Raw genomic sequence first — 25,562 nt, forward strand, 5'->3', positions numbered from 1 at the left:
AGGGATCCTGCGTAAACATATTTTCGGTTAGTATGAACTTCACAGTGCGGGGCCTCGTGCACTGTTTTCGCATTCTAATTGAGCTGCGAGAGAGGTTAACACATGTTCTGTAATACGCAATCAAAATAGTAAGTCTAATGTGACGTTGATTACCTACAACACCTCGTTACTCATTACTACTAGGTTCTTTGCACAGAACTGAAGGTTAGAAGCCAAACGACTAACTTTTATAATATTTCCGTAATACACATAGTAAATTTCAGATACCAGCAGTGCGACTCATCATAGCGTGAACTGTCAATGCTCGGTCGACACAGATCTCTTCATGGCATCTGTACTAGAACGAGTTTGTATAAAGAAAGCTCGGTTTATGTAACGGGCAGATACCAAATTCGTCCTAATGTATGCAGAAAGGGCTCAAACTGGAGCTAAACTTTGCATGTTGCAATGTTTACCCTTTCAGCTTTGTAGGAGTCATGTTGACGGTGGCTATGTGTATTACGCGTAGTATTGCTTTCCCTAGTTTGATTACTTAAAAAATAAAATGCATTTTCTCTGGTTGTGCACTCTAATAGCGACGTGTATTTCCGTCAGCATACTAGATCTTATTGCCTGTTACACTTCAGCTGTGTCAGCCCAGTTGTCACCCCATTCTCCCCGCGCCGTAGGAAGACTGAATGCAGCATTTTGACTCGCTGTTGCTATTCAGAAAATCAGAGTAAGCTGGTACGCGTAATGGTTGCACAAACAGTCCGCTGTCCTCCAAAACGTTTAGCGCCCAGGGAGGTTTCAGTCCTTGAAACGCATTCTCACTCTCAAAATCTTTCCTACTTCCACGGAGCTGGAACTTTCACGGATGCTACAAAGTCTCACTACACGGCTCAGAAGGCAATCCTCCCAGAAGCCATTCTTTTTCAACCAGCTGTAAATTATTGGAATATGTATCATGCAGTGGTATCGTATTTTGCTGTGCTGTGCAGTGCTGTGGTCAATTACCTGTAAAAATTTCGGTGGTCATATCAAGGAAGACACACGCTACTAATGAGAGCTGAAGAGCTACCAGCATTACGGTTGACACCAAAATTATTTTGGGTGGTTTAAGGTACTCTGTCAGATATGATGCCGGTTCTGAATTGATCTCAGGGGCAATGATGTCACAGTTCTACTTCACCAATGTGAGCTTTCGGGTGCGACACTTTTCTGGACGGCATCGCTGCCTATCTTTGCTGACGAGATATAAAATGTTTCGCAATATTAAGTCGACAAGGCAGTGTGTTTGTGGGCTTTACATCCGTATTCTGAAACGAATATGTTTTTACGTATATAGGTGCCCAATTCAGTCACGGCCGTTTTGAAGTGTTGTAACCTGGAACATTTAGATACATGAAGGCAAGGGAAGGCTACTCATACCTCGAATATGCTATACCCTTCGCTCTCAATATTCTTTTTTTTTGCTGAGATTTTCAAGAGGAAAATCGGGGACCATGTTTTCAGCTCAAATTTGGGCGTATAATTGAATTTTTGAAGAAAAAAAAACTGTATATTCGGTGTTTTGTGCCTCTTTTTTTTTCAAACCTCGTTGACCGGTAGCACATCTTTTGGAGCTGACATTTTAGGCTATTGTTTACGTCAACTAACGAACAGTCAAGAATAGTCGCATGCATGAAATCACTGCCGAAGAACTGAAACATTTTTTTCTTCACTGATGCAGATATCACTGCACGGTAACATTACGAACTAAATATGCATTGCTTCAGCTTATGAGCTGGAATTGTTTGCATTTTTATACCGTGAAAACATCTATTCAACATCACAGCCCCTAATATAAACTGAAAGATTTTAGGCTATTGTTTACGTCAACTAACGAACAGTCAAGAATAGTCGCATGCATGAAATCACTGCCGAAGAACTGAAACATTTTTTTCTTCACTGATGCAGATATCACTGCACGGTAACATTACGAACTAAATATGCATTGCTTCAGCTTATGAGCTGGAATTGTTTGCATTTTTATACCGTGAAAACATCTATTCAACATCACAGCCCCTAATATAAACTGAAAGCCGGACTGGAGCAGGAGAAGAGCTTCGCAATAATGGATACAGCGGTTACAGCAGTTGCAATGAAGACATCGGTCAGCACATTTTCTCCGGCATCTCTTTACTAGACATGGTTTTCGAATTCAACTTAAAATTATGAACAACGCTCCATGGATAACAAGCGCGAAGTGACTATAATGTCCGCTTTGTTGTGTACACGTTGTGCACCGCCTCCTACTGGGCGGACGCACGGCCGCCCCAGTTGCCATGCCGAGCCGTGCGTTCCTCGGAACCGTACTCGGACCATACGCGTGAACAAAGCACGAGGAGCAACGCCTTCTCTCTTTCCTTCTTTTCTCCGAAAGGCGCAATAAATGCAGTCTCTACCCAGCAACCGAGATGTTCCTCGCTCACGGGGCCCCTAACATACCACTGGCGACGAGAATTTGGATTTAGAGCAGACGCAGAGTCAGGCCATGGCCAATGCACGGCGCCATCGAGCCGTTCAAAGGCACAAACTGGTCTTCGAGGATGCAGCGTCTCACTTTCTACTTCACTGCAAACGACGTCACCGACGATGTGAAGAAGCGAGCGTTCCTCCTGACGCTTTGTGGAACCGAGACTTTCGAGACTGCCTGCGCGCTGGTTGCGCCGAAGACGCCTGGAGAAGTCAGCTATCAAGACCTAGTCACACTTCTCCAGAAATACTTCGACCCTAGACCATCTGAGCTGTACAGCCGGTACGTCTTACAGCGACGCTATCAAACCGATCAGCAACTACGTCGCAGCCCTCAGAAGTTTGACAGCCGACTGCAACTTAAGAGTGCTGATGACAACGGCTGCAACATCTACTTCATCGGCAGAAGGAGACACAACTGCTCTAACGAATCCCACCATGCTGCTCCAAGACATCATGCTTTGGGACAGATTCGTCTGCGGCATCCGCGACGAGCACCTCCAACAGAGACTGTTTGCGGATAAAGACTTGGCGTTTCAGCGTGCTTTTGACCTGGCCATGTCAGCAGAAAGTGCGTCGAGGCAGCAGCCACGACTCAAGGGAGTGACGAACTCCGCAGGAGTATACAAAACTTTGCCACCCAAACGGGAGCACAAGAATTCACCGCAGCAACGCCGCTGTTATCGATGTGACGGCTGGCACGAGGCACACGCCTGCAATTTCAGGACTGCACAATGCCGTTTTTGCTCCACGAAAGGCCACATCGAGAAAGCGTGCATCTCCCGCAAGAAGAAAACCAAGGAAGGCAAGCCTAACAGCAGGCACGCACAGTGTGAACGCTCCGTCCACGAGCAACGACCCTCTGCACAGCGATCCGTGCTACAAGCTGCACGCAACGAGTTAGCCAAAGCCCTGCCCCAAATTCCTAGTTAATGTGAAAGTCAAGGGAAGGTCGCTCAAATTCGAGGTCGATACGGGCGCCGCATGTTCATTACTCAGTGAGGCTACTTAGCGCCAAACATGGCCAACAAACTCCCCAAAGCTAACAAAAGAACCCCTTGACTTGCGCACTTGGTCGGGAGAGGAACTTGGCACTCTTGGATCAGCACAAGTTCGTGTGATTCAAATCAAAAGACTATGTGCTACCCTTGCTGGTAATGAAAGGAACTTGCTGCAATTTGCTTGGACGTGACTGGTTTTCTGCACTACACATACGATTGCACGGACTTAATCAGGTCGCTGAGCCAACACCAGAGCGGCAAAGGGTTCTCGCACGCATTCCTGATGTGCTTAAGCGAGACATCGATGGCTACACTGGACCCTTGGTTCGTTTCGATTTGGAGCAAGGCGCAACGCCCAAGTTCTGTAAGGCGCGTCCGTACCCCTTGCGTATCAAGAGCCAGTGGAAGAAAAGCTCGACCGTCTTCAACGACAAGGCATCCTGCAACCAACGCAACATGCCGAGATGGCTACACCTTTATTGTGGGGGCGTAAAGAGGACGGAACATTTCGTGGAACCAACGTATACACAAATACTAAACTGCCACAGAAGGCGGAGATTCAAATACCCACCACCCCACACATCATTAACGCAGCACGAGGCGGTCTGCTGGCGGAGACTTCAAGCAGGGACTTTCCACATTCTATACATACTACACAAGATGTTCCCTACACAATACAGGAAGACATGTCCGTGGTGCGGGGCAACCAACACACTATACCACATCACATGGGAATGCGAACGAAACAGAGCCTTCCACAAACTAAACAACCCGAGTGCGGAACAATGGGAGGGTCTGCTGACCAACAGCGAGCTCACGGCCCAAAGGGCACTGGTGCGGCACGCCTGCGAAGCAGCAAGACTCAGCGGTGCCCTGGAATAGGGGCGCCGACCTTGTGAAGAGGCCGAAGATATGAAGACATCGGCCCGCCGCTAAAACCAGAAATTTTTAGAGCAATAAATGTTTTCTCTCTCGCTCTCTCTCTCTCGTGTTTGTGGCGACTACAGGAGCACAGTTAACGCAGTGGTCAAGAAGACGACGTACCCGCTACCAACAATCGCGGAGGTATTCGCAAAGTAGCGTGGTGGAACCATTTTCTCAACGCTGGATCTCTACCAGGCTTACCAGCAGCTCAAGGTCGACGACGGACGGCAGCAGTGCTCACTGTCAACACTACCAAAGGACTGTTCCGAGTGAAACGGCTTCCTTTCTGAATATCCCCTGCGCCAGACATCTTCCAGCGTATGATGGAGACAATATTAGCAGGAATTCCTGGGGTGAGTGTTTACCTTGACGGCATTATTGTCAGTGGGAAGGACGCTACAAAGCATGCGCAACGTGTAGACAAAGTCATGTCGAGGCTAAGCGAGAAAGACCTACGCCTCAAGCAAGAAAAGTGCCGCTTTGGCATCAAGTTTGTCGAATTTCTAGGATATAAAATTGACGCGCAAGGCGTTCATACAATAGAGGAAAAGGTCAAGGCTATTATACTTCGGGCTCCAAGGCCGATTTACAACACTTCTCTGCAGGCGTTCCTTTGCCTTTTGGCATTTTATGACCGGTTTCTAGAAAACAGAGCTACCGTTGCCGCAGAGCTGTACAAGCTTCTGGAAAAAAACACACCCTGGATGTGGGAGAAAAGGCACCAGATTGCTTTTTATAAGCTCAAGCGTTTGATTCGCTTTTTCGCAGTGCTTGCGAATTACGACGAGGCAAAGCCTCTACTTTTGTCTGTAGATGCGTCACCACATGGCGTCGGCAATTCTAGCCCAGAAAGATGCGTTCGGCAGAGAGGCCCCAATTGTGTTCGCGTTGCGAACTTTGGGAGCCACAGAAAAAAACTACTCCCAATTAGACAAGGAAAATCTCGCAGTAGTTTTCGGCGTGAGCCATTTTTTCTAGTACATCGCTGGCCGGCACGTGACCGTATTAACGGATCACCAACCGCTCCTCGGCATCATGGGAAAAAGAAACAGTTACCGCAGATACTCTAGCCTAGGATGACCCGATGGTGTCTGAAGTTGGCCACGTACCATTATGATTTGGTGTACCAGCCTGGACGCCTGCACCAAAATGCTGACGCACTTAGCAGGCTGCCGCTGCCCGCTCAAGTAGGTGAGCCATACCCTCCAGCAGATGTGCGCATGCTGGCTTCCACGCCGAGCATAAAACTGTCTCCAGATCAACTCGCTGAACTGAGCCGGGAGGATTCATTGCTGTCCCGCGTAATGAGAGCTGTATCAAGCGGAGATCTACACAGAGTGTCCGGGCACGAATTTTCTGCTTTCGCAAGGCTGGGACCTGAGTTCTCGCTACAGCAAGGTTGCCTTATTAGCAGTACCTTATTGTTACGGCGGAAGCGAGAAAAGTTGTTCTGGACTTGGCACATGCAGGGTACAGGGGCGGAGTAGCCATGAAAGCGTGCGCTCGAGGATACTTTTGGTGGCCCGGTGTCGACAACGGCATATAGCGACTAGAGAAGAATTGTGCATCTTGCTGCCGGCATCAAAGGACACCGCCTAAGGCTCCACTTCCTGATTGGAAGTGCGCAACTGCTCCATGACCCACAGTCCACGCCGACTTCGCTGGCCCCGTGGAGGGAAGGATGGTACTAATTGTTGTAGACGCGTACAAGTGGCTCGAAGTGCGCTACATGCGCAACATCCAGTCACCAACTCTGTTCGAGGAACTGCGCAGCCTGTTCGCGACCATCAGCATTCCCGAAAGGCTGGTAACGGATAATGGCCCGTCCTTAATTTCTATGGAAAAAGAAGATTTGCTAAAGAACTGTGTAGCGCACATTACAAGCGCTCCTTATCATCCGGCCACGAATGGGCAAGCAGAGATATTTGTGTACGAGACAAAGCAAGCATTAGCCAAGGATCAGTCTGGAACAGTCTGGCCCCCTTTATGGATCAAGTGAGCAAGCCCAATTTGGGCTTGCTTTTTCCATCTGGGCATCATATAGGCGTGGAAAGGGCTAACTAAGTACATTTTCCCACATCTGGCCCTCAAGGGTTCCGCTCGGGGAATATTAGGGCCGATTCAAAGAAAATTTGGGCTTTGTGCGGAAAAATCCTGGGCTAATCTAATTGGGGCTGCCCGCTCAAAAGCGCAATAGGTCCCGCATGGGCTACGGCGGAGTTAAATACGGGTATGCCCACGCATTTCCTACATGGGACCTTTGAGGGGTTCTCGATTGAAGGTCAAACGGAAATGTAGGTTTCATGCAGATAATTCCTGGGCTGCCCCAAATGAGGCTGCCCATCAAAAACCAAGATAATTTCCGTATGGCTTGTAGCGGGGCAGGCGAGTGCTTCTTCCCGATTCAGCCCGCATCGGTCTCTTACGGGACACGTTAGGGCACATCCGATACAAATGTGGGCCTAAAGCGAATAGTAGAGGGGCTAGCCCCCCAAATGGGGCTGCACACTCAAAAAACTGAATAGGTCCCGCGTGGTTTGCATCCGGGCTGAAAAGCGGGCATGCCTCCACGCCACCCACAGGGGTATTTCTTGGGTTAATTGCGGTCAAGTGCAACATATATTCGTACTCCATGCGGTAAAAATAAGATAAGCCCAATTGAAGCTGCCCATTGGGGGGGGACTCGGGTGCCGCTGGACGTATCCTCGGCCGCCGCATCGACGCCCGCTCCACCCAGGAAGAAGTGCCGCTGAGCGAAGGACTTGGGAATAGAAGGACGAAAACTTGGTTTAATTACATTGTTAACAGTAGGAAAGAATTCCAGAGAAGAACTGATGATGCCCGCACACGCACGTAGTTCTCTAGGTTTCCTAGGTGAAGGGCGGGCTGGTCGTCGAGGGAGTGTCCTTATCACTCTAATGTCACTCAAACTGACACACTTTCCCTCTCACAGACACGCCCCCTCGAAAGTTTAGACTTGGTGGGGAAGGAGGAATTCGCTGTGGCGGTGTAGAGGGCAGCACACGAGGAGCTCGCTGTCTGCCGACCTCGCATAGTCTGGGACACACCTGTGTCGAACGAGCCACCGCGCGCCGTCGGCAAGACGAATCGGAGAAGAGTTGACCGCCGGCGCCTCATGGCCTGGGCACAAACGTCTGCGTCGCAAGGGCCGCCGCGCGCTGTCGGCCAGAAGAAGGGGATGACCGCGTGGCCGCCTTGAGGGGACTAACCCACGCGGGAGACGCCGGGATCCACTCGAATCTTTTTCTTTCCCGATGACCCGACTTGGACTGCTGTCACCGTCCGGCCGAACACCCCGCGTTCCTTTCCGGTGGGGAATTATTGCCTCGATGGTTGAAAGCGGCAGCTTTCGCGCCCGTCTCGTTGTCGCCATCCTTAACACCATGAAAGGCCGCAGTGGGCCCCAAATTGGCCGTAGGCGGGCTTACCGCTCTGAAACGTCTTCAGCTTATATTTTAGGCACCTTTTTACTTAAGTAATTCATCTTATACCGGCCGCTAATTGCATCTTCTGGAATTTTCACATAACCATTCTATGCATATCCGTGCCATGAATAAAGACTATCTAATTTAACTCTAAAAACTACGTTCATTATGCAGTATTGGTAGCAAATATGCAGCAGTAACTGTTCCGCTTTACGAGTACGTACTGAACTAGCTCAAACTTTTTCCTGCGCCATTTTTATTCTACATACACCACCGGAATGAATATTCTGACCAACATTTGGGGGTGATGTGGCCCACATAATTGTTGTGAATTGCGGATAAATTTATTTTATGTTACTGAGTGTCGAATACAAGATAATTAAATAGTGCTCAATGTTTTACACTTGATAAATAATGGAACTTGGGAAGCCCCGAAAATACCAAATTCAATACATGAAGGCAGCACGGGGGCGAGACCGAAACGGAATGGCCTCCGCAAAGCCCGCGCCGAAACAATTGAGGTATTGGAGGGATTAATCGACATAAAAATTAAAACCTTGATCAATGGGGCGGCACTGCCTTTATAAACGTAGGACCCATTAATGATTCTGGTATGCTGCCCGTATTCAGCTATCTGGGCTGAATGCGGGCAGCCCTATTTGGGCTGCCCACACGGGTATAGATTGGGGCCAATCAAGGCAAAATTAGGCAGCCCATTCGGGCCACCTCTGGGTACGTATTGCAAATCCCGCATGGGACCCGTATGGGCTGCCCCCACGGGCCCAACGTGGGCCCCTACGTCATATCAAATTTTGTGCTACCTGGGAACGGGCAGAACACCAGCCTCACTCATGTTCGGACGCGAGCTCTCGACGGCACTCACACATATTCAGCCACGACCTGTTGATAACAATTTTTCCACCAAAACTTGACATGTCGTTTCAGAAGTAGTTTGAGACCCCTTCTACCTTCCTTAACGTAAAGATAGCACTCGGCAACTGGCTTTCTTAATGACCACTTCCTGGCAGAATTGGCGATTAGCCCTAAATTTAAGGAATCGCTTCGGTACGCTAACGTTTGTAGAAACCGCATTCCCTCGGAAAATGGACGGGCCTAATTAACATACACTTGATGAAGAATTGCAGATCAATAGAAATTCTTTTTTTAAGTAAGTGAAACCAAACTGATCAGGAACCAAGCTACGCGTGGAGGTTTTTGTTGAGACCATAGAGCTATGCCATATTCTACAAGGTTTATTTTATCCCTTAAAACAAATTTACACTATTAATTAGAGAAAATTGTTGCAAAAACGTTGTCGATATCGGTAAACTTGGAGTTTCATTATGTGAGAAATCTGTATTGGACCCACATCAGGAGAGTATTTCTCAATGCAAAGTCTGCTTGTAACAGTAGTGCCTAAAATGTATATTCAATACAAGTGTGCGATAACGAGCGCTGGATTGAATCACACAAGCCGGAAATGTTTTCAGCAGCCTTAAGACACAAAAACCCCTCCTTTTTTTACCACTTCAGATGCGAGAAACAAGTTAGCTGAAGCATATACAAGTATTTTAAGAGTACATTCCACACAACTCTAGCGTTCGAAATTCATAATAGATAGGGAAAGGGTAGATGCTTACAGTACACAAAACGACCACTTGTTTCATTTTCTATTCGTGTGTAGGATTTTCCTTATATTACGAAATTTAGTAACACCGTAAGAACTACAGTGAAGCGCTTTAATGTTTATGCAGCAGAGGTGCAGCACAGCATTATCGGCGGCAGGGCTATTGATCCCTTCGTTACCGGTGTGGTTTGATTTCCGAACGCTGGGGAAAAAAGAAATGCAACAGTGCCATTAAAATTCCGGTCTACGAAGCTCAAGCTGACAAAGAAGATACTCACGAGTGGATTTCCCTGTTTCGATCCGCACATCTGCTTAATTTTGCTCATTACAAAATGTAATTAGCGCAGAAGACCCCCTTCCGCTTTCCTATCCCTCCTAAGAAACGAGAGAACACAAAAATAAATATCTTTTTTCACTTACAGCGTAAATTTACATTCTTTCATTGTGTGGATTAGACTAATTAATAAAGCTCAATATAGAAAAACATCCTTGCGTTACGTTGTTGCAATCAGTGCAGAGTTTAACTGTCGTACAATATTAAGGATCTAAATTCCGCGTGCAAAAATGTCTGCGTTTTTTTTCTTTCTCCTTGCAGAATCCAGCTTAGAAATGCTCTGGTTACTTATAGGGTCAGTACGACATCATTTCATTGAAGTGGTTAACAGTTTATTCTGAGGTTACATGCTATTTTCGCGCTCAGCATTTTACTCTTATGTGCGTTTTCTCTGTATTCGTACGCAATCGATTACATTATTTACATTTTGTGTAATTTAGTAACCAATTGGTTCAATTTTTTAAAAGCATCGTTTCGAGTAATCCACTTTTTGAGTAATTAATCCCAGGTAGTCAGTTACTTGTTTGCAGGAATCCTAATAACATCTTTACGGCAAATTTAGAAAGACGGCGCACGGAATCTGCGTCTGAGCTTTATCCCGGCTGCCAGTATGGCGCTGACCTTAGCATGTCCGAATTCCCATCATCTTCCTAGTCTTTGTGCTTCCAAAGGCCAATCTCGAACATGCTCCGCGCCCTGTATCTTCATGACTGCGTTACAGGATTGGCTACCTTTTTGAGGAGCAGCAACTGTGCTAGCATATTTTGCTATTCCTCGAATTTCGGCATAATGGGTGAGTAAAGTCGTAGCCGATGGTCGTGGGTGGTGGGGATAAGAATAGGCAGGATACTCGTTCGGAAGAACACTTGATAAAACAATTTTCAGGGCGTATTTACAACCTCCAGAAGGTCGGAAAAAGCGCGGTCGCCCTAACCAACCACCAAAAGTTCAGTCCTCCGCGTCCTAACACAAGAGCTTGGCTCGCCTTGCGCCAGCGAGACTCCACAACTAGCCTTTCACTAGACCGCCTTGGCCCAGTACGGACATTCCCTTCTTCCGCTTTTTCCTCAGCTTTTTGAAAACCTTTGTGATTAAAGATTTGATCGGTCAATCCGTGAGCCCATCCCAAGCTTCAAAATAAAAAAAAGAAACAATCAACCATTTCATACCGCTGCTGAGGTTGGGCACAGCTTCGAACCCAGGGCAGTAAACCAAAAACTACCACAACTAAATACAAGTTGAAGTCTTTCAGCCCAATGGCTTTGTTCTTTCCCCCTCCCTTCACGCGTGAGCCCGGATCCAGAGTGCCGCCTCTCGAACCGCGCGCCGCCATCCTGAAGACAATGTCGCATTTATAAAGCAATCATGACAATTGCCTCGCGTTGACATCTTGAGGGGCCCCGCATCCCGACAACCACATAAGACCTGGACACGTTAGTGCCGATGGCTCCGAAGGGTTGGCGACTTGCGAGGGAGGACAGAAATACATAAGTATGACTTTTTATTTTATTTTATTTTATTGGTACCCTCAAGGTAAAACATTACAGAGGGGAGTGGGGATTACAACAAAACATTTGGCACATATAAAAACGTACAGCATGTAATGAAATAGTGAGAAAAACAAACAAAAAAACAAATAAGCAGATCATGGTCATACATAAACATCAGTACATTATAGCATATACGTAAAGCTCTTTTGTGCTAGGCATCATTGCGCAAAATTGGACACAGATAACTGGAACAATGGTAACCCTTCAATTGTAGCCACTGACAAAGGAAGGTGGTTCCAGTCCACAGATGTGCGAGGTATAAACAAGTCAGAAAATGCATTGGTGTTGCATGAAATTAGGCCGTCTTTGTGTGCATGATCAAGGCGTGAAGATATGTATGTGGGTGGTACGAGCAATTCATCATGTAGTATTTCGTAATAAAATATTTTGTGAAAGAGGTACAGTCGCGCAAGTCTGTGGCGCGTTGCTAGAAGTGGTAAACCTAGGTTTGATTTCATGGCGGTCAAGCTGGCGGTGCGATGAAAGTTAGATAAAATGAAACGTGCGGATTTGTTTTGAACTGATTCTATCTGATTTGTACGAACTTGAACGCCTGGGTCCCATATAGCTGATGCATATTCTACTTGCGAACGAATTACGGTTTTGTAAAGCACTACCTTCATGTTAGTAGGGGCTGAATGGAAGTTACGCTTGAGATACCCGAGCATGCGATTAGCTTTGTTGACGATGTATTCTATGTGCGTTTTCCAAGAAAGGGTGGAAGTGATGTGAATGCCGAGGTACTTGTATGACAGGACCGATTCTAATTGGTTACCGCCTAGATGGTAAGGAGATAAGTTAGTGGGTGAACGGGACACGCGCATTAATTTACATTTTTTTACGTTTAATGTCATATGCCATTTACTGCACCATAGGTTAATATTGTCAATGTCAGTCTGTAAAGCGCGTGTGTCAGTATCAGATGTTATGGAAAAGAACGCAATCATCAGCAAATAGATGGATTGATATAGATTAGAAAAAGGCCCAAGTACGGAGATAACTGGATGGACGAACTGTTGGCGAGAGGAAACAAAAAGGAAAATTGTTCGCCTTTTTGTGTCCAGCATGCGTTGGATGCAGGGGGTCAAAATGGACAGCCTCGTTTGGCACATCCCCGGGATTCCTGCTTTGAGTGCTAACATGGGCTAGATGGTGCATTGAGTGCTAACCGCACTCAAGCCCGAATAACAATATAAAACAAGTTTACAACCGACTTAAAAGCAGTGGCCATACACGTTTCCCCTAAGAAGGTACTTGAGCTTTCAACAAGGCGAATTAGCCTAAAACATGAAATAGACCACAATGGACGTACACTTTAGCTAGATTCTCCCTCGATGGTCCGCGGCGGAACGAAATAGCGCACCTGCCGCAAGAAGGCCGAAATGCGGAAATAAGAAGGCTTGAGTAAAATAAGATGCTGAACCACCTTTGCTTAAGCGCGTAAGAGACACGAGGCGCAAGCGTAACAAGCAACTGTCATAGATACGACAGAGTCACCCAGGTGCACAAAAAAGGAAAGGTTCAAAATGTCCGCCATTTCACACCATGCTGCAAACCTACACACAGCTTCATGTGACCTTCCCGCACTTTCGAGCATTGCCCTCACATTTGCTCTATCCAGAGCTGGATAATCTTCTCAAAAAGGCAAACGTGATGTGTGCATGGAGAGTTTAGTCATCCTATCACCTCTCGGATCAAACACCCCCTCTATCTTTACCAAGACTGCCCTGGCCGCCCATTACTGACGCTCTCAGATCTTTCCAGAGGAGGGATGCCTGCTCTCATCCGCTCACAACTACGAGGCAGCTGGTGCGTGGGCAGTCTGTTTTTCGGCCTGGACTCGCCACTAAGCCGCCTCAGCCACTCGCAACTTCTGTGCGCTGCCCCATCCTGGCACCAGAAGTCGGCCACCTTCTTCCTTGGTGATGGATCGGAGCAGCTCATTGGAAGCGGCAAGCAAATGTTCTCACAACTTATCGACAGCGGCCCACTCAACAAGATCACCGCCGCCCTTATCGCGTTTGCATGAGCCCCTTGCAATGCGTCTGCGCTCCCTGGCGCTCGCCGCGGCTGCTCGAGTTTTCTTGTGTTCAGCGTCGCGCCCAACCTTACTAGAACAGTTTCACAGATTCTCAAACCGCTCAGCGGAAGAGTGTGTCCCAAGTGGCGGTTGCGAGAACTAGCGGCGCTGCAGTCAACTCTTGCTCCTTGCCGGGTGCGTCGTCTGCTACCCGTGGCGCGAAAGCATTGAGCGGCCAGCCCACACGTAGCTTTAGCGTGCTGCCGTTGCACTGTGTAGGGCTACAGTATGATTATGACTACATTAAGACAGCTTTGGCTTCGAAGCGACGTATTACATTGGAGAACGCATTTGTGTTATGCGAAATTCACTTGCTAATGCTGTGAAACAAGTGTGAACGCCGTCGGCTTCCTCACAAGCACTGTTTCTTGCTTTACTTCCTGGTCTGTGTTTTGTAGTGTGTTCTTTCAGTACATGGATCTTTTCATGCAAACAAATTATCAGATTTTTCTGTCAATAAAAGCACTCTATCCTTAGAAGGTATCGCAGTGGGTGTTACGTTTGCTACTGCGCAGATTGCCTTCATTGTAGGCAGAAACCTGGCTACTCTTGTCGAACACAGATTACGAATCAGAAGCGCTTCTCATAATGTCTTACTTTTGAAATATGGCATGGAACATAGCTCCGGATAGGCACTCACGTATATAGCAATTTAAAAAAATATATATATTGTTTTGTCGCCTCAAAACAACGCCAAATGTGAAGAGGTATTTAATAAGTTTACTAAAAGAGTAATCAGTGAGAATGGGCGTGTGCACTGCGAAAGCAAACGACTGAACAAGTGCATGAGTCTATTCAAAAAACATATATTGCGAGTAATCAAGACGCGCCCTTGAGAGATTCCCCTCCCCCTTTACACACATGCACACACACACACACACACACACACACACACACACACACACACACACACACACACACACACACACACACACACACACACACACACACACACACACACACACACACACACACACACACACACACACACACACACACACACACACAGAAAAGAAAAAGGACATAATTTTACTGCTTGTAGGGGAAGTTACTGCAATTTCAAACTAGCACTGGACTGCAGTTTTAAAGCACGATATTCAAGGTATCTACAGCTCCGGAAAGGGCATTAGAAGTGAATTGCATTAACCGAAGTTGTTTATTAGCGCAACAAAAGAAAAGAGCAAAAATGCAATACTGTCAAGAACGCTAATGTCGAATGCTAATGAAATGCAGCAAACAACCAGAAATTGACTTCAATAACATAGACAAACAATGCAAGGTAAGCAATTAAGAGGACAACAGTTTATTTCTTTTGGGAAATGTTTGAGTGGGTGCCATAATCCTTTTTTGTGTCTGGTGGGAAATGAGCGTTAGCGTTTCTAACTTCCCCTGACCACCTTTTTTTTTTTTTTGGATGTGTTTTTTAATGCTTCAACAGCGAAAACCACATTTGCAGGGAATTCACTTGATACATGCATTAAGGAGGTCATATGCTTGGCTGGTAACATAGCACATTCAGAAGCTTTTGTGATTGTCCGCCTCACAAAAATGCAGTTACGAAGCCGTACGACATACTTCAATACAGTGTTCTATAATTCTAGAGCACTGCAGCCTCAGTCCAGGCTGGAGCTTGACGTACCGTCTGTCACCGAAGTTTGCAGCCCAACGCGCCGGGCGGAGGAGCAGTATCGCTCCCGAGAGGCGGCGCTGCGCCCGCCGGCGCTGCCTGGTGACGCAGCTATAAAAAGTGAGGAGGCTTGTTCTCTTCCCCTCATCTCGCGGTTGATATCGCACATCTTTGCTTTCAGCCGTGGAATGAGGGGAAGAAAACAAGCCTCCTCACTTTTTATAGCTGCGTCACAGGCAGCGCCGGCGGGCGCAGCGCCGCCTCTCGGGAGCGATACTGCTCCTCCGCCCGGTGCGTTGGGCTGCAAACTTCTGCAACAGACGGTACCAGCCATTGGAAGTCTGGAAGGCCTAGCTTGTAGATGCCGATCTAGATCCTCTTCTGAGCTTTTTAAGATGCTTATCTTTTAATTATGAGAAACAGCTTGAAGAATCGTGAAGAAGCGAGAAGCTACACTCCCATCCTTCCTAACTCCCTAATTACCGAAACAGCGACCGAGAGTCATCGCTTCAATCAAATAAAGACTTTATTCGTTCATTAACTTTTTTTTTTTTCTTTTCCTTGTCAGCTGCCGCAACTCGCTGCGTTTTCTACGCCGCATACTCAGTTATTCTGAAGATATTTTAATTATTGTGCTCATCCTGCTTGTCGAATTTCTCTGCAGGTTTTATGATGTCTCCTCTCTTCGCATTATCTCTGAGTTGGAAGCCCCGTGCACAATTTTGCTTCATTGACATGCTTCAGAAGAGCTGTAATCAACGCTCAATTCACATGATATGAAAACTGTATGCCCAACATATCATTGCCGTAATAATTAACCACTCAATGAAAAAATTCTTCTCAGCAAGCAGATTTGCTCGCCCTAACGGCTCGTCTATTTCCTCGTCGCAAAAATACTCAAATTTCCTTCGAATTGCTGGTATTGCGACGAACTCAAAATGATCCAAATCAAAATCCATTTATGCAGCTAGCTCAGCTTTCCGATTTGCGCTGTGTACACTCATAGGCTCTTGGATTCTTGCAAGTTCTCTACTGGCATTGCTGTCGAAACACAAGGGGCAGTGAGATTATTAGGGTGCTTTCTATTCGGTATAAGACTTTTGCGTTCGAAATATGTGCCAGCAAGAAAATAAAGAGCCTTACTACATAAACTATCACGAGAGTACTTGAATATAGTTCCTTGTCGAAATGCTGATCAAAAATTGTTCACTTCGGAGTAAGTTATCTCTTGTGCCACCTTTTAATATCGAGGAAGTCTATGAGTGACACGAGCAAATGACGGGCTTCCAAGTAATTGATTCAATAGGCTTCGTTGCCCCCGGTGCAAGCATGCAGGCCAGCATGAAGAGGATTCATGTTTAAAAAAAATATAGCAGAAAGCTTCGTCTTAAGAGAGGACGCGATCTTTAACGCCGTATCTTCATTCCGCCAATTTTAGGCATCTAGATATGCTGGGCACGTAGTTGGCAAAACGTTAAGTCTATTTGTTTTTGATTTCAGGGTAAAGACGCAGCATCTCGGCGCACACGTTTACAGTGAACGGCATAAAATTAGAGGCACACATGTCCGCGGCTTGAATCCCTGTCACAATTGAACTGAAACTGGAAAAGAAGGTATACATGCTAAATAATGAGCGAAAAAATGCATGACAGCACGCTGAACGCTGAGCAATAAACGGCTACGTCATAATTTATTATGAAATGACTTGTGTGTCAGGATATCGCGTAATAAAAATAAATAAAACCGAAGAGCAGACAACGTTACTTGAACGCTGGTTCCGGCAAGCAAATCGACAACACTGTCCCACTTGTTTCACTGCGTTAAATTTCGCATCACACTAACGCGTTCTCTGAGGAAATGCATGCCTTCGAAGCCAAAACTGTCATAATGTAGTCATAACTGCACTGCAGCCGTGCAGAGTGCAACGGCAGCACGTAACAGCTTCGTGTATGCTGGCCTCTCCATGCTTAATTCCGCGCCGCGTGTAGTAGACGACGCGGCCGACGAGGAGCAAGAGCGAGGGACTTTAAGCAAGAGTAAACTGCAGCGCCGTTAGTTCACGCGACCGCCACCGGGGACACCTTTCCGGGCGGAGCTGTGAAACTTAGTATGTTCAAATAACGCTGGTCGCGCCTGCCTCAACCAGGATACAAATTTCATTGCCATCCATTTTCTCAATGAGGATTTCGAAATCTCTCCGAGCTATCTTCAGGGTTCACCTGGTCTAATAAATTACAGTTAACGGACACGCTTCATTTGTGTCAGCTGCAACTGCTTGGCAATGATCGAGCATCCTTCCCTCGTCTGCCCTGAGACAGGGTAGATATGCGGCCGGCGTCTTTGCGACGTCGGCAGTACTTGCCTTTACGAACGCTACCTCTAGTCGGCGGTGCTTATGGTTGAAAATGGCACTGAGAGAATCGCACTCGCAGCCGCCTCTGCTACGTTATGACTGTTGTCCTTGACATTTGTATTACCACTATCATCCTGTATGAAGGAGCACTGAACAATGGTAAAGGGGGGTACGTCTTAGTTCGCAGGTCGAGCCAACATTTCGACAAGTGGACTTGACAAGTGGACAGTCCACTTGTCGAAACGTTGGCTCGACCTGCGAACTAAGACGTACCCCCCTTTACCATTGTTCAGTGCTCCTTCATACCGTGGAAACCATCTTCTTCCTCTAGGGCTACCAGCCCTATCATCCTGGTAATTAATGTTTTCTAAGCAATGTTAGGGCTCGTATCCCCGTTCACCTGCTCTGAAGACGGCTTCTTTGTATCCGATAAACCTAGCAGAGACTTCGCGGTAGTCCCATCAGTTTTCTGAAGTGACACTGCAATGGCAACCGAAGCTACCTGCGTACCGCCGGCGTCACAAATAGTTGGGCCAGTTTCTTCTTCCTGACGTGCTTTCTCTAGAGGTGTCTTTACCTCAACACTAGCCGCATAGAGTTCGTCACCTTCGGCCAGCGGAGGCACTACCGGCATACTAACAGCGCGCTCTCTCGGAGCTTTCTTTGATGTGCCCATGTTTTCTTCGCTCCATTTCTAATTTATACTCCGGCCACCGCTAACGTGCCGCGGCTAGCTTTTCCTCCAGAACCTTCCTTCTCAGTTCTCAATATTTTCGTGCGCGGTCATCCTCGAGCTCCTATGGCAACCTGGATAACTCCATCGCTCTTCGCCGGGAATTTTGGTGCGAGCACGGCAAGAAGGGGAGAAGCTGATGTCGGAACACCCCTGGTCTAAGTGCAGCGATGCTAGCTGCGTGCCAACATGTGGATCCAGCAACTGGTCCTGTCTTACTGAGTTACCGTTCGCTGCCCTCGTCCTGCTGATTGGCTTCGATGTCTCAGCTCCCGATGCTTCGTGCACCCTCCAGCACTTGCTCGCTATCTTCGGCGTCTTGGGGAGCGATGCCTCGCGCACTTTCTTGCACCTGCCCGTCGTCTTCGGCGTCTAGGCGCCCGATGATTCCGCACCTGTGAGCAGTCTTCCGCTGATGACGAGTGGGTGTTAAAGGTGCCCGTACAGTATAAAACAGTTCTACCCTCCAGCGCTTACATGAGAGAGTAGTGAACGTATGAGGAAACGTTGCAACATCAGTGACAAATTTGAAAAACAACTTCTCATGAAATTTGCATGTAAAAAAAATTCGAGCAAGCCGCACTATTTTATGACAGTTTGAGAGCATTTGTTTTATGGCAGGAAGTTTCGGTGATAAGTAACGCACTAGTAATAAATTTCTGCTTTGTAATTATTCAGTTACTCTTGAGCGGCTGTCGTCGACCACTGCAATCAGCTAGGTGCAATTCAAAGGAGTAAAATTTTTTCTGTAACATGTACTCAACTGGTTTTCTCGCTCATTGCCGTCACCTTGAGTATAATAGCTTTTGAAGGCCTGCCTTTTATTGCCTGATATCCGAACTCTTAGTGGATAATTTTTATCAAGTATTCTATCCCTGTCATGAAAATAATGACGCTATATAGTATAGTAGTTATAGTTGTTACGCCCGCCAGACTCTGAAAACAATGCCTTGTGCTCATCACCTGAACGTTATTGCTGAGGCTCCGTGGAAGATATCCTGTTTTATTTAGTTTTGGTAAAGATGCCCACAATCTCTGGTTAGAGAACGGGTTACACTTGGAGCTCTCGCGATGTTCGTGGAACATATTTTTTTTCGCTTCTACATTTCTTATTTACCCTCGGCAAATATCACCACATATTGATGTTGTAGTGGCGTTATTTAAGTTCTTTTCTTTCTTTCTTTCTTTCTTTCTTTCTTTCTTTCTTTCTTTCTTTCTTTCTTTCTTTCTTTCTTTCTTTCTTTCTTTCTTTCTTTCTTTCTTTCTTTCTTTCTTTCTTTCTTAGGCATTTGCCTAAAAGGAGGCTGAGACTAAAGGCGCGGTCGCCTGACGTGGCCTCAGCCCCCTGCTACATGATCAGTAAGCATCGAAAATACAATATTGCGGCAGGCTGGCACACAACAGTAGCCTTGATCAGGACATAAAAGGAAAGAAACAAAACAATAGTGACATTTGTGCGCAGTGTGTGCAAAAGAATTATATGTAGGTACAATATGAATATAATGAAGACACTTAATAGGCACAATTTTACGATGAGTATCACAGGCATACAAAGTAATGAAAGTTAAAGAAATATACACAGTACAAAACCCTATATCAGATAGGCGAGTTTTTCCCTTTTTTTTTTACATTTAAACCATAAGACAAGTAAACAAATACACAGTCAATTACAGATTACACTGGATAAACAATTTAAGTACAATAACTCACTGGTAAGCAAACAAAGAAACATTGACCAACAAATCATCTAAAGCATGCGTGGGCGGAGTAATATTACTGAGAGTATGCAATATCACTACACAAAAGACATCTCTTTCGATCTTTCTTGAATGCAGAAAAGGGTTGATAGTAATTTATAGCTTCATCCATCGTTAAACTCTGCTGTAGACAAGACTGCTGTGGTGTGGTTATTGCCCGCGCTTTCGGAAATAAGTTTGCCTGCAACAGTGTGGGAAGTACTGCTCTTTGCGTTTACGTTACTCGGTGTTTAAAGCCTGTGCCTGCATGCAGTAGACAAGGTGAATAGAGGTGACAGGGATAACACTGAGAAAGCTTTCTTTTATTTGTAAGCAAAGTGCAGCCTGCTCGTTTGACTCTTCGTACTGCTTGCAGGAAAAGGAGGCTTGGCATGACGCTCATGACTTTCACCCTGGTCGCATCCATGGTCGCTGTGGGCATGCAGACGTACCTCGGCGAGTACACACCCACCATGTTTCTGTTCAGCAGAGATATTAAGTGAGCATTCCTGCAGCTCCTTGTATTTTTTACTGAAAGCGAAAAGAAATTGACGGTCGATGTCCACGTCGTCCAGAGTGGATGTAAGCATGAGGCACATCGCAGGAAAAGCGCCTCATTGATGACGATAGCTGCACTTGAACTTCACGGTAGAGCGATTGCCGACAGAATTATCCATTGGCTAGCTACACCAGCAACTAAGCTCAACTCAGGTAGCCGTTAGCAATTTTTTGTAAGAAAACTGCGCCCGGCGTGTAGCACATTCGCCTTGGCAGAGCCCCGCGTGTTGGCGCAATCTCCTTTTTCTGCTTAGGAACATGTTACTCTATTGCACCGAATGGTTGAGGTCTCCACTGAAAAGGTAAGCATTTAGATGCCGTGCCTTTCTCGCTGCCTTTTGCTCGTACATTGGTGAGTGCTTTATGTTTCTTTTGGCGCATGGTGTTTCATATGATTCCTTGCTTTCATGCGTTTGCATTGCTGCGTAATAATTAGGGCCAGGTTTTTGCGACGCTGGTTTAGCGTTTTGGCATTGCAAGCTAACTAATATGTAAGCAAGTGTTGCATCCCATACGACAGCGAGATTTCAACGCCTGCTCGCGTTTGGGAACCTGGTGGCAACGACGCGCCAATGTTATAAGCCAGAGAAGCCTGGACAGGCGCAGTGATTCTGAAGGCGTTCTTGATTGCATCACTACATGCGGAACGTAGGCATCCGTGCTTTGCTTCGTTCTGTACGTATAGGTACTCACCCCTCCCCCCAAAAAAAAAAAATTCTGAAGCTAAAAAGCATATCTTGGATAAGAGCTGCTCATCTGGCGCAGCCCTTCGGAGGTTTAGGTGCCTGGTAGAGCAGTAGTGACTACAAAAATATGCTTATGTCCATTAATTATTAATTTTACCAGAAAGCATGCGTTAACAATTACTGCTCCATTACTGGTTGCCTCTAAAAATGGTTACCTGCTCTCCTCCCACACCACGAAGCATAAGAAGAAAACATGTAGTGACGGCGCATCACCGTACAGCATCATGGCTGCTTTATTAGGGCGCTGAAAGGCACGATTGACGTCAACAGGAAGGGGCAGCTGATATCGGAAACATGATGTCAGGTGATTGGGAAGTATAAATGATTGTGTGTATATGTATAGCATTCATTGGTTACAGCAATGCATGTGACTTAGTTATACCGCACCAGCGATGTAGCTTTCGCAAGCAAATGTGGAGGCGTGTCATATGTCAAAATAGTGTAGAATGTTAAAGCGGCTGTGCGGCCAGCACTATTGCTCATAAAGACAAGAATCAAATAAAATTGTAATACAGAAAGCTCTCAGTAAGTCTCCCAATTTACTAAAGGAAATGTTCGGAGGCCTTCATTTAAGTTTTGGACAAGGATGTTATTGGATAATGCCCTGAGGAAGTACGATTCGCAGAATACAGTCTCTTGCAGAGGAATTCGAAAGATGAATTGTGAAACATTGATCAGATTGCATTAGAATGAGGACTGCTTTTTCCGCTTGTATGACTTTCTAAAATCCAGCTGTGGTAATGTGAAGAAAATGAAGTTTTATTAAGCCAATAGTATCAGTAGATATTATTTGTCCTAGTATTGAGCATGAAATTATTTTAGCTCCCATTTTCGTGCCACTCAGGCTGCCATCGTCAGACAACGTTGCGAATTTAAAGGGGATATATTGCTCAACGGTAGAAAGGCATGAAGCCAAAAGTCCCAATATTTTCATCCGAATGATGCACCCCGCACTCCAAAGGAGCAGCCGCATTGAAGCGTGGTGTCTGTACTCACTTTCGAAGATTCCGCAACCTTTCCGATGGCCGTTTACTGCGATCCCTCCTCACAAGCCCCATCATCCGTCGTCGCTGAATTGCTTCAAATGTCAGTTGTATTTGTATGCGCTTGAGTTTTAAATAAACAAGAGAAACGCCGCCTTATAAAAGGAGCAATTAAAGTATGATACATTAATTAAACGTTCTCTTAGGCTTAGTTGGTGCATGCTGTCGGTGAACTGGAAGATGAGCGCGAACAAAAGACAGCCCAAAAAAGGAAGAGGACGAGGGCTATATGGTCCTTGACTGCTCTCTGCGTGCCGTCTTCTGTTTTCGCTCAACATCAGCCTGATAATACATGGTGATCTCCGAAGAGCGCTTAGGCATCCGAGCCTCACCGCGGATGATATTAATGCACTTTTCGTGGCAGAGAAACAAAGTTCAGCTGGAGTTCGGCTGCAATGTGACTGCAGGCCTGTCTCGTTGCGTGATCGTCAAGGCGCATGGCTCTGGCTAGTTTCGGGATTGAACGAGGTCGGTGGCAGTATTGTTTGGTGTTTTGCGTGGCACGACCCATAAACGAGGTTCATTTCAAGGGTGTGGCTAGCACCACCACCACCATCATTATCATCAGCCGAACTCTAGCCACTGCAGGGCGAAGGCCTCTCCCATATTCCCTCAATTGTCCCGGTCCTGTGCTAGCTTCATCCACTTGACCCCTGCAAACTTCTTACCCTCATCCGCCCAACTAACTTTCTGCCGACCCCTGCTGCGCTTTCCTTACCGTGGAAAACCATTTTTTTATATCTGTTGTCTTCTCTTTGCACTACATGTCCTTCCCATCGCATTTCTTGATTGTCACTAGAATGTCAGTAACTTGGGTTGTTTCTTGACCCACTCTGCGCACTTCCTTTCTGTTAACGTTACTCCCACCATTTTTCGTTGCATAGCCCTCTGCGCTGTTCTCAGTAGAATCCTTTTTGTTAGCCTCCACGTTTCAGCGCCGTAGGTGAGTACAGGTAAGATGCCACCGTTATATAGTTTCCTCTTGAGCGATACCGTTAAGCTTATAATCTGCGAGTGCTTTCCACGTGGTGCTAGCCTCTTGGTTAGCACCACTAGTATTCAATTCTAGGCAATACGAAGCATGTCATTTTTCACATGTTCACTCGACGACGAGAAGGACCAAATCAAGCATACATAGAAATGTTCGTTTGCATATTTTTTTTTTAATTCGAAGGGTAAAAATTTTGCGCTATCTTTCAATTGGATATCACTGAAAAATGCGATTTTTCGTGTTTCGGGGAAATATTTCACAATTCAGTAGTTTTCAGGGTAAATTGTTAAGCTTTAACCATTTATTAGTGCTTTTTTCAGAGCGTAACAATTAGAACATTAGGCATAAATTGTGCAATTAGTTGATAACGTTGCAGTCTAAAAATACATGATTGCAATCTTAAGTGGATCAAATTATGTCGTAATCCTTTCGTAATGCGAAATATTTGTTTTACTGCGGAATCTCCTTGAGCGACAGGTTTTGTTCTTTCTCTCTCTCATTATATATAAAGTATTGCGCAACATTGCAGAAATATCCTCCGGGTATAAGCACTGGGCTTCATAGCACAGGGCCACAGTAAAAAAATACAAGAGAAAATATTCGGGATTATTTTTTGACACTGGTATAACATGTTACTTTGCTAAATTCGTATGGACCTGTTAAAAATGAGCAGCAGTTGTACCACTACCACGGTTTGCGAAATAAGGCTCTTCGCTCAGGTTCACCCTCCTGATGAATCGGTGGATGTATCTGCTTCCCCACACGCACGTCGGCCCCTACCTCTTGGGAGCTCTCACCGCTTTCGTCTACGAGCGACACAGGGAGTCCAAGATACCGGTGGTAAGAAAATCCCAATGCTAACAGCATTGCTGTAAATGGATAAATGAAAGGCGGTACTCAGGTACCCGGCGACATGTCACCACGCTAACATTACCCGAGCCAATTTGGCTGTGTGCGTCAGCTGCTTGTCATGCTTTGTGGCCAGCCTTCGAGTGGCGGCTAAAAGCGAGTGCGTTATGTCTCTAGTGCGCCTTGAGCACCGCACGTGCTGCTCTCAGAGAGATCCACCCTCGCTCGCTCAACGCTGGCTCTTCGTTGCCCACATAAATCCCGACAAATTTTTTCCTACAGCCATCGCTTAACAGGCACTAAAGAATCTGCCTGTCTCGTTCCACTAAATGCAGCTATAAACACAATACCAGCTTTAATTTCCAAGCTTGGCAAGCAGCACTGTCCAAATAGGGTGTTCCACTGTGAATGTGTCTTTTTTTTTTATAATTTCTTTTTTTATTATTATGTATTGTTTCTTTTGTTTTTCCTGAATCAGTGCCTGTGTCCGCTGCCGCTGCCCTCAGACTGGGTTTAAGGCCCGTCAAGTTGCCGTGTGCAACTTTTTCCTTAAATCCCCCAGAAATTGTATGTTTATGGAAATAAAGGCAATTCAATTCAATGTGACACTTATACTGCATGCCCTTCGTTCGAATCGTAGGTCATTGTCGAATGTGGTGAGTAAATCATGCGCATTGAGGTCCCATGTTCTGAAAGGCAGAATGGATGGCAAACTAAGCAGCAAGTGTACAAGAATGCTGAATTGGGCGAGTTCGTGCATTTGCATTTTAGGAAACGTAGCGCAAAGAGGACAAGGACAAAATGAGGGATACTAGAGCCCGTGTGTGTATCTTTCATTTTGTCCTTGTCTTCTTTGCGCTACGTTTCCTAAGCAGCAAGTTACTGAGATAACTTTGCAGGTTGACACAATTTCCTTGCGCATCTGCTAACTTTGGCAAACAAAGCGGCAAACTCGGCGATTTCGTTCGACAATCACTAATTTTATTCGTCAGCGCTGAACGCAAGCTGCTTTCTTGCTCCCCGCCTAGATTATGCGTGGAACACTTCGTAGCTCTAAAACACGTCACAAGTCCTTGACGCTTGCAAACAAGGCAACTGGGGTGCAGAGAATGGTTGTCATCAAATGAGTGGTAGTCACTTGAATGGCGAGCGTGTAATCTCGAAACTTTTTCAGAAGTGCGACGGTTGGAGAAGACCGTCCTACTGCAGAAACATCTTATCTTATGAGTGGTGTCATCATAGCTTATCACTTTAGCTTGACACCAGAGCGTGTCCTTACTATTTGCCAATAAAAAAATTCTGTCCATTCTAGCACTCGAACCTACAACATTCCGTGTCCCAGGTCAGCGCGTAGACCCCAACTGTACGCCGAATTCATGTGAACGTGGCCATAATTCTCCTTACGACGTTCTCTTATGTGAATGTCGCGGAGACTGGTGTATCTAGACGGACTATGAATGCGCTGTAC

General features: G+C 46.1%; 1 protein-coding gene across 1 annotated transcript in view; it reads left to right on the top strand.

Moving 5' to 3' along the window:
* Window positions 1–25,562, top strand: part of LOC146171619 (nose resistant to fluoxetine protein 6-like) — a 217,512-nt gene that overhangs the window by 171,657 nt on the left and 20,293 nt on the right. The window contains exons 11-12 of the mRNA XM_084586464.1: window positions 20,284–20,406; window positions 23,965–24,085. Of these exons, the coding sequence (XP_084442590.1) occupies window positions 20,284–20,406; window positions 23,965–24,085 (244 nt within the window). The remainder of the gene's footprint in view (window positions 1–20,283; window positions 20,407–23,964; window positions 24,086–25,562) is intronic.

This window comes from Amblyomma maculatum, unplaced genomic scaffold (genome assembly GCF_055883805.1).
Source record: "Amblyomma maculatum isolate TAMU_Amacu unplaced genomic scaffold, ASM5588380v1 scaffold_19, whole genome shotgun sequence".
In the NCBI taxonomy this organism is placed as follows: Eukaryota; Metazoa; Arthropoda; class Arachnida; order Ixodida; family Ixodidae; genus Amblyomma; species Amblyomma maculatum.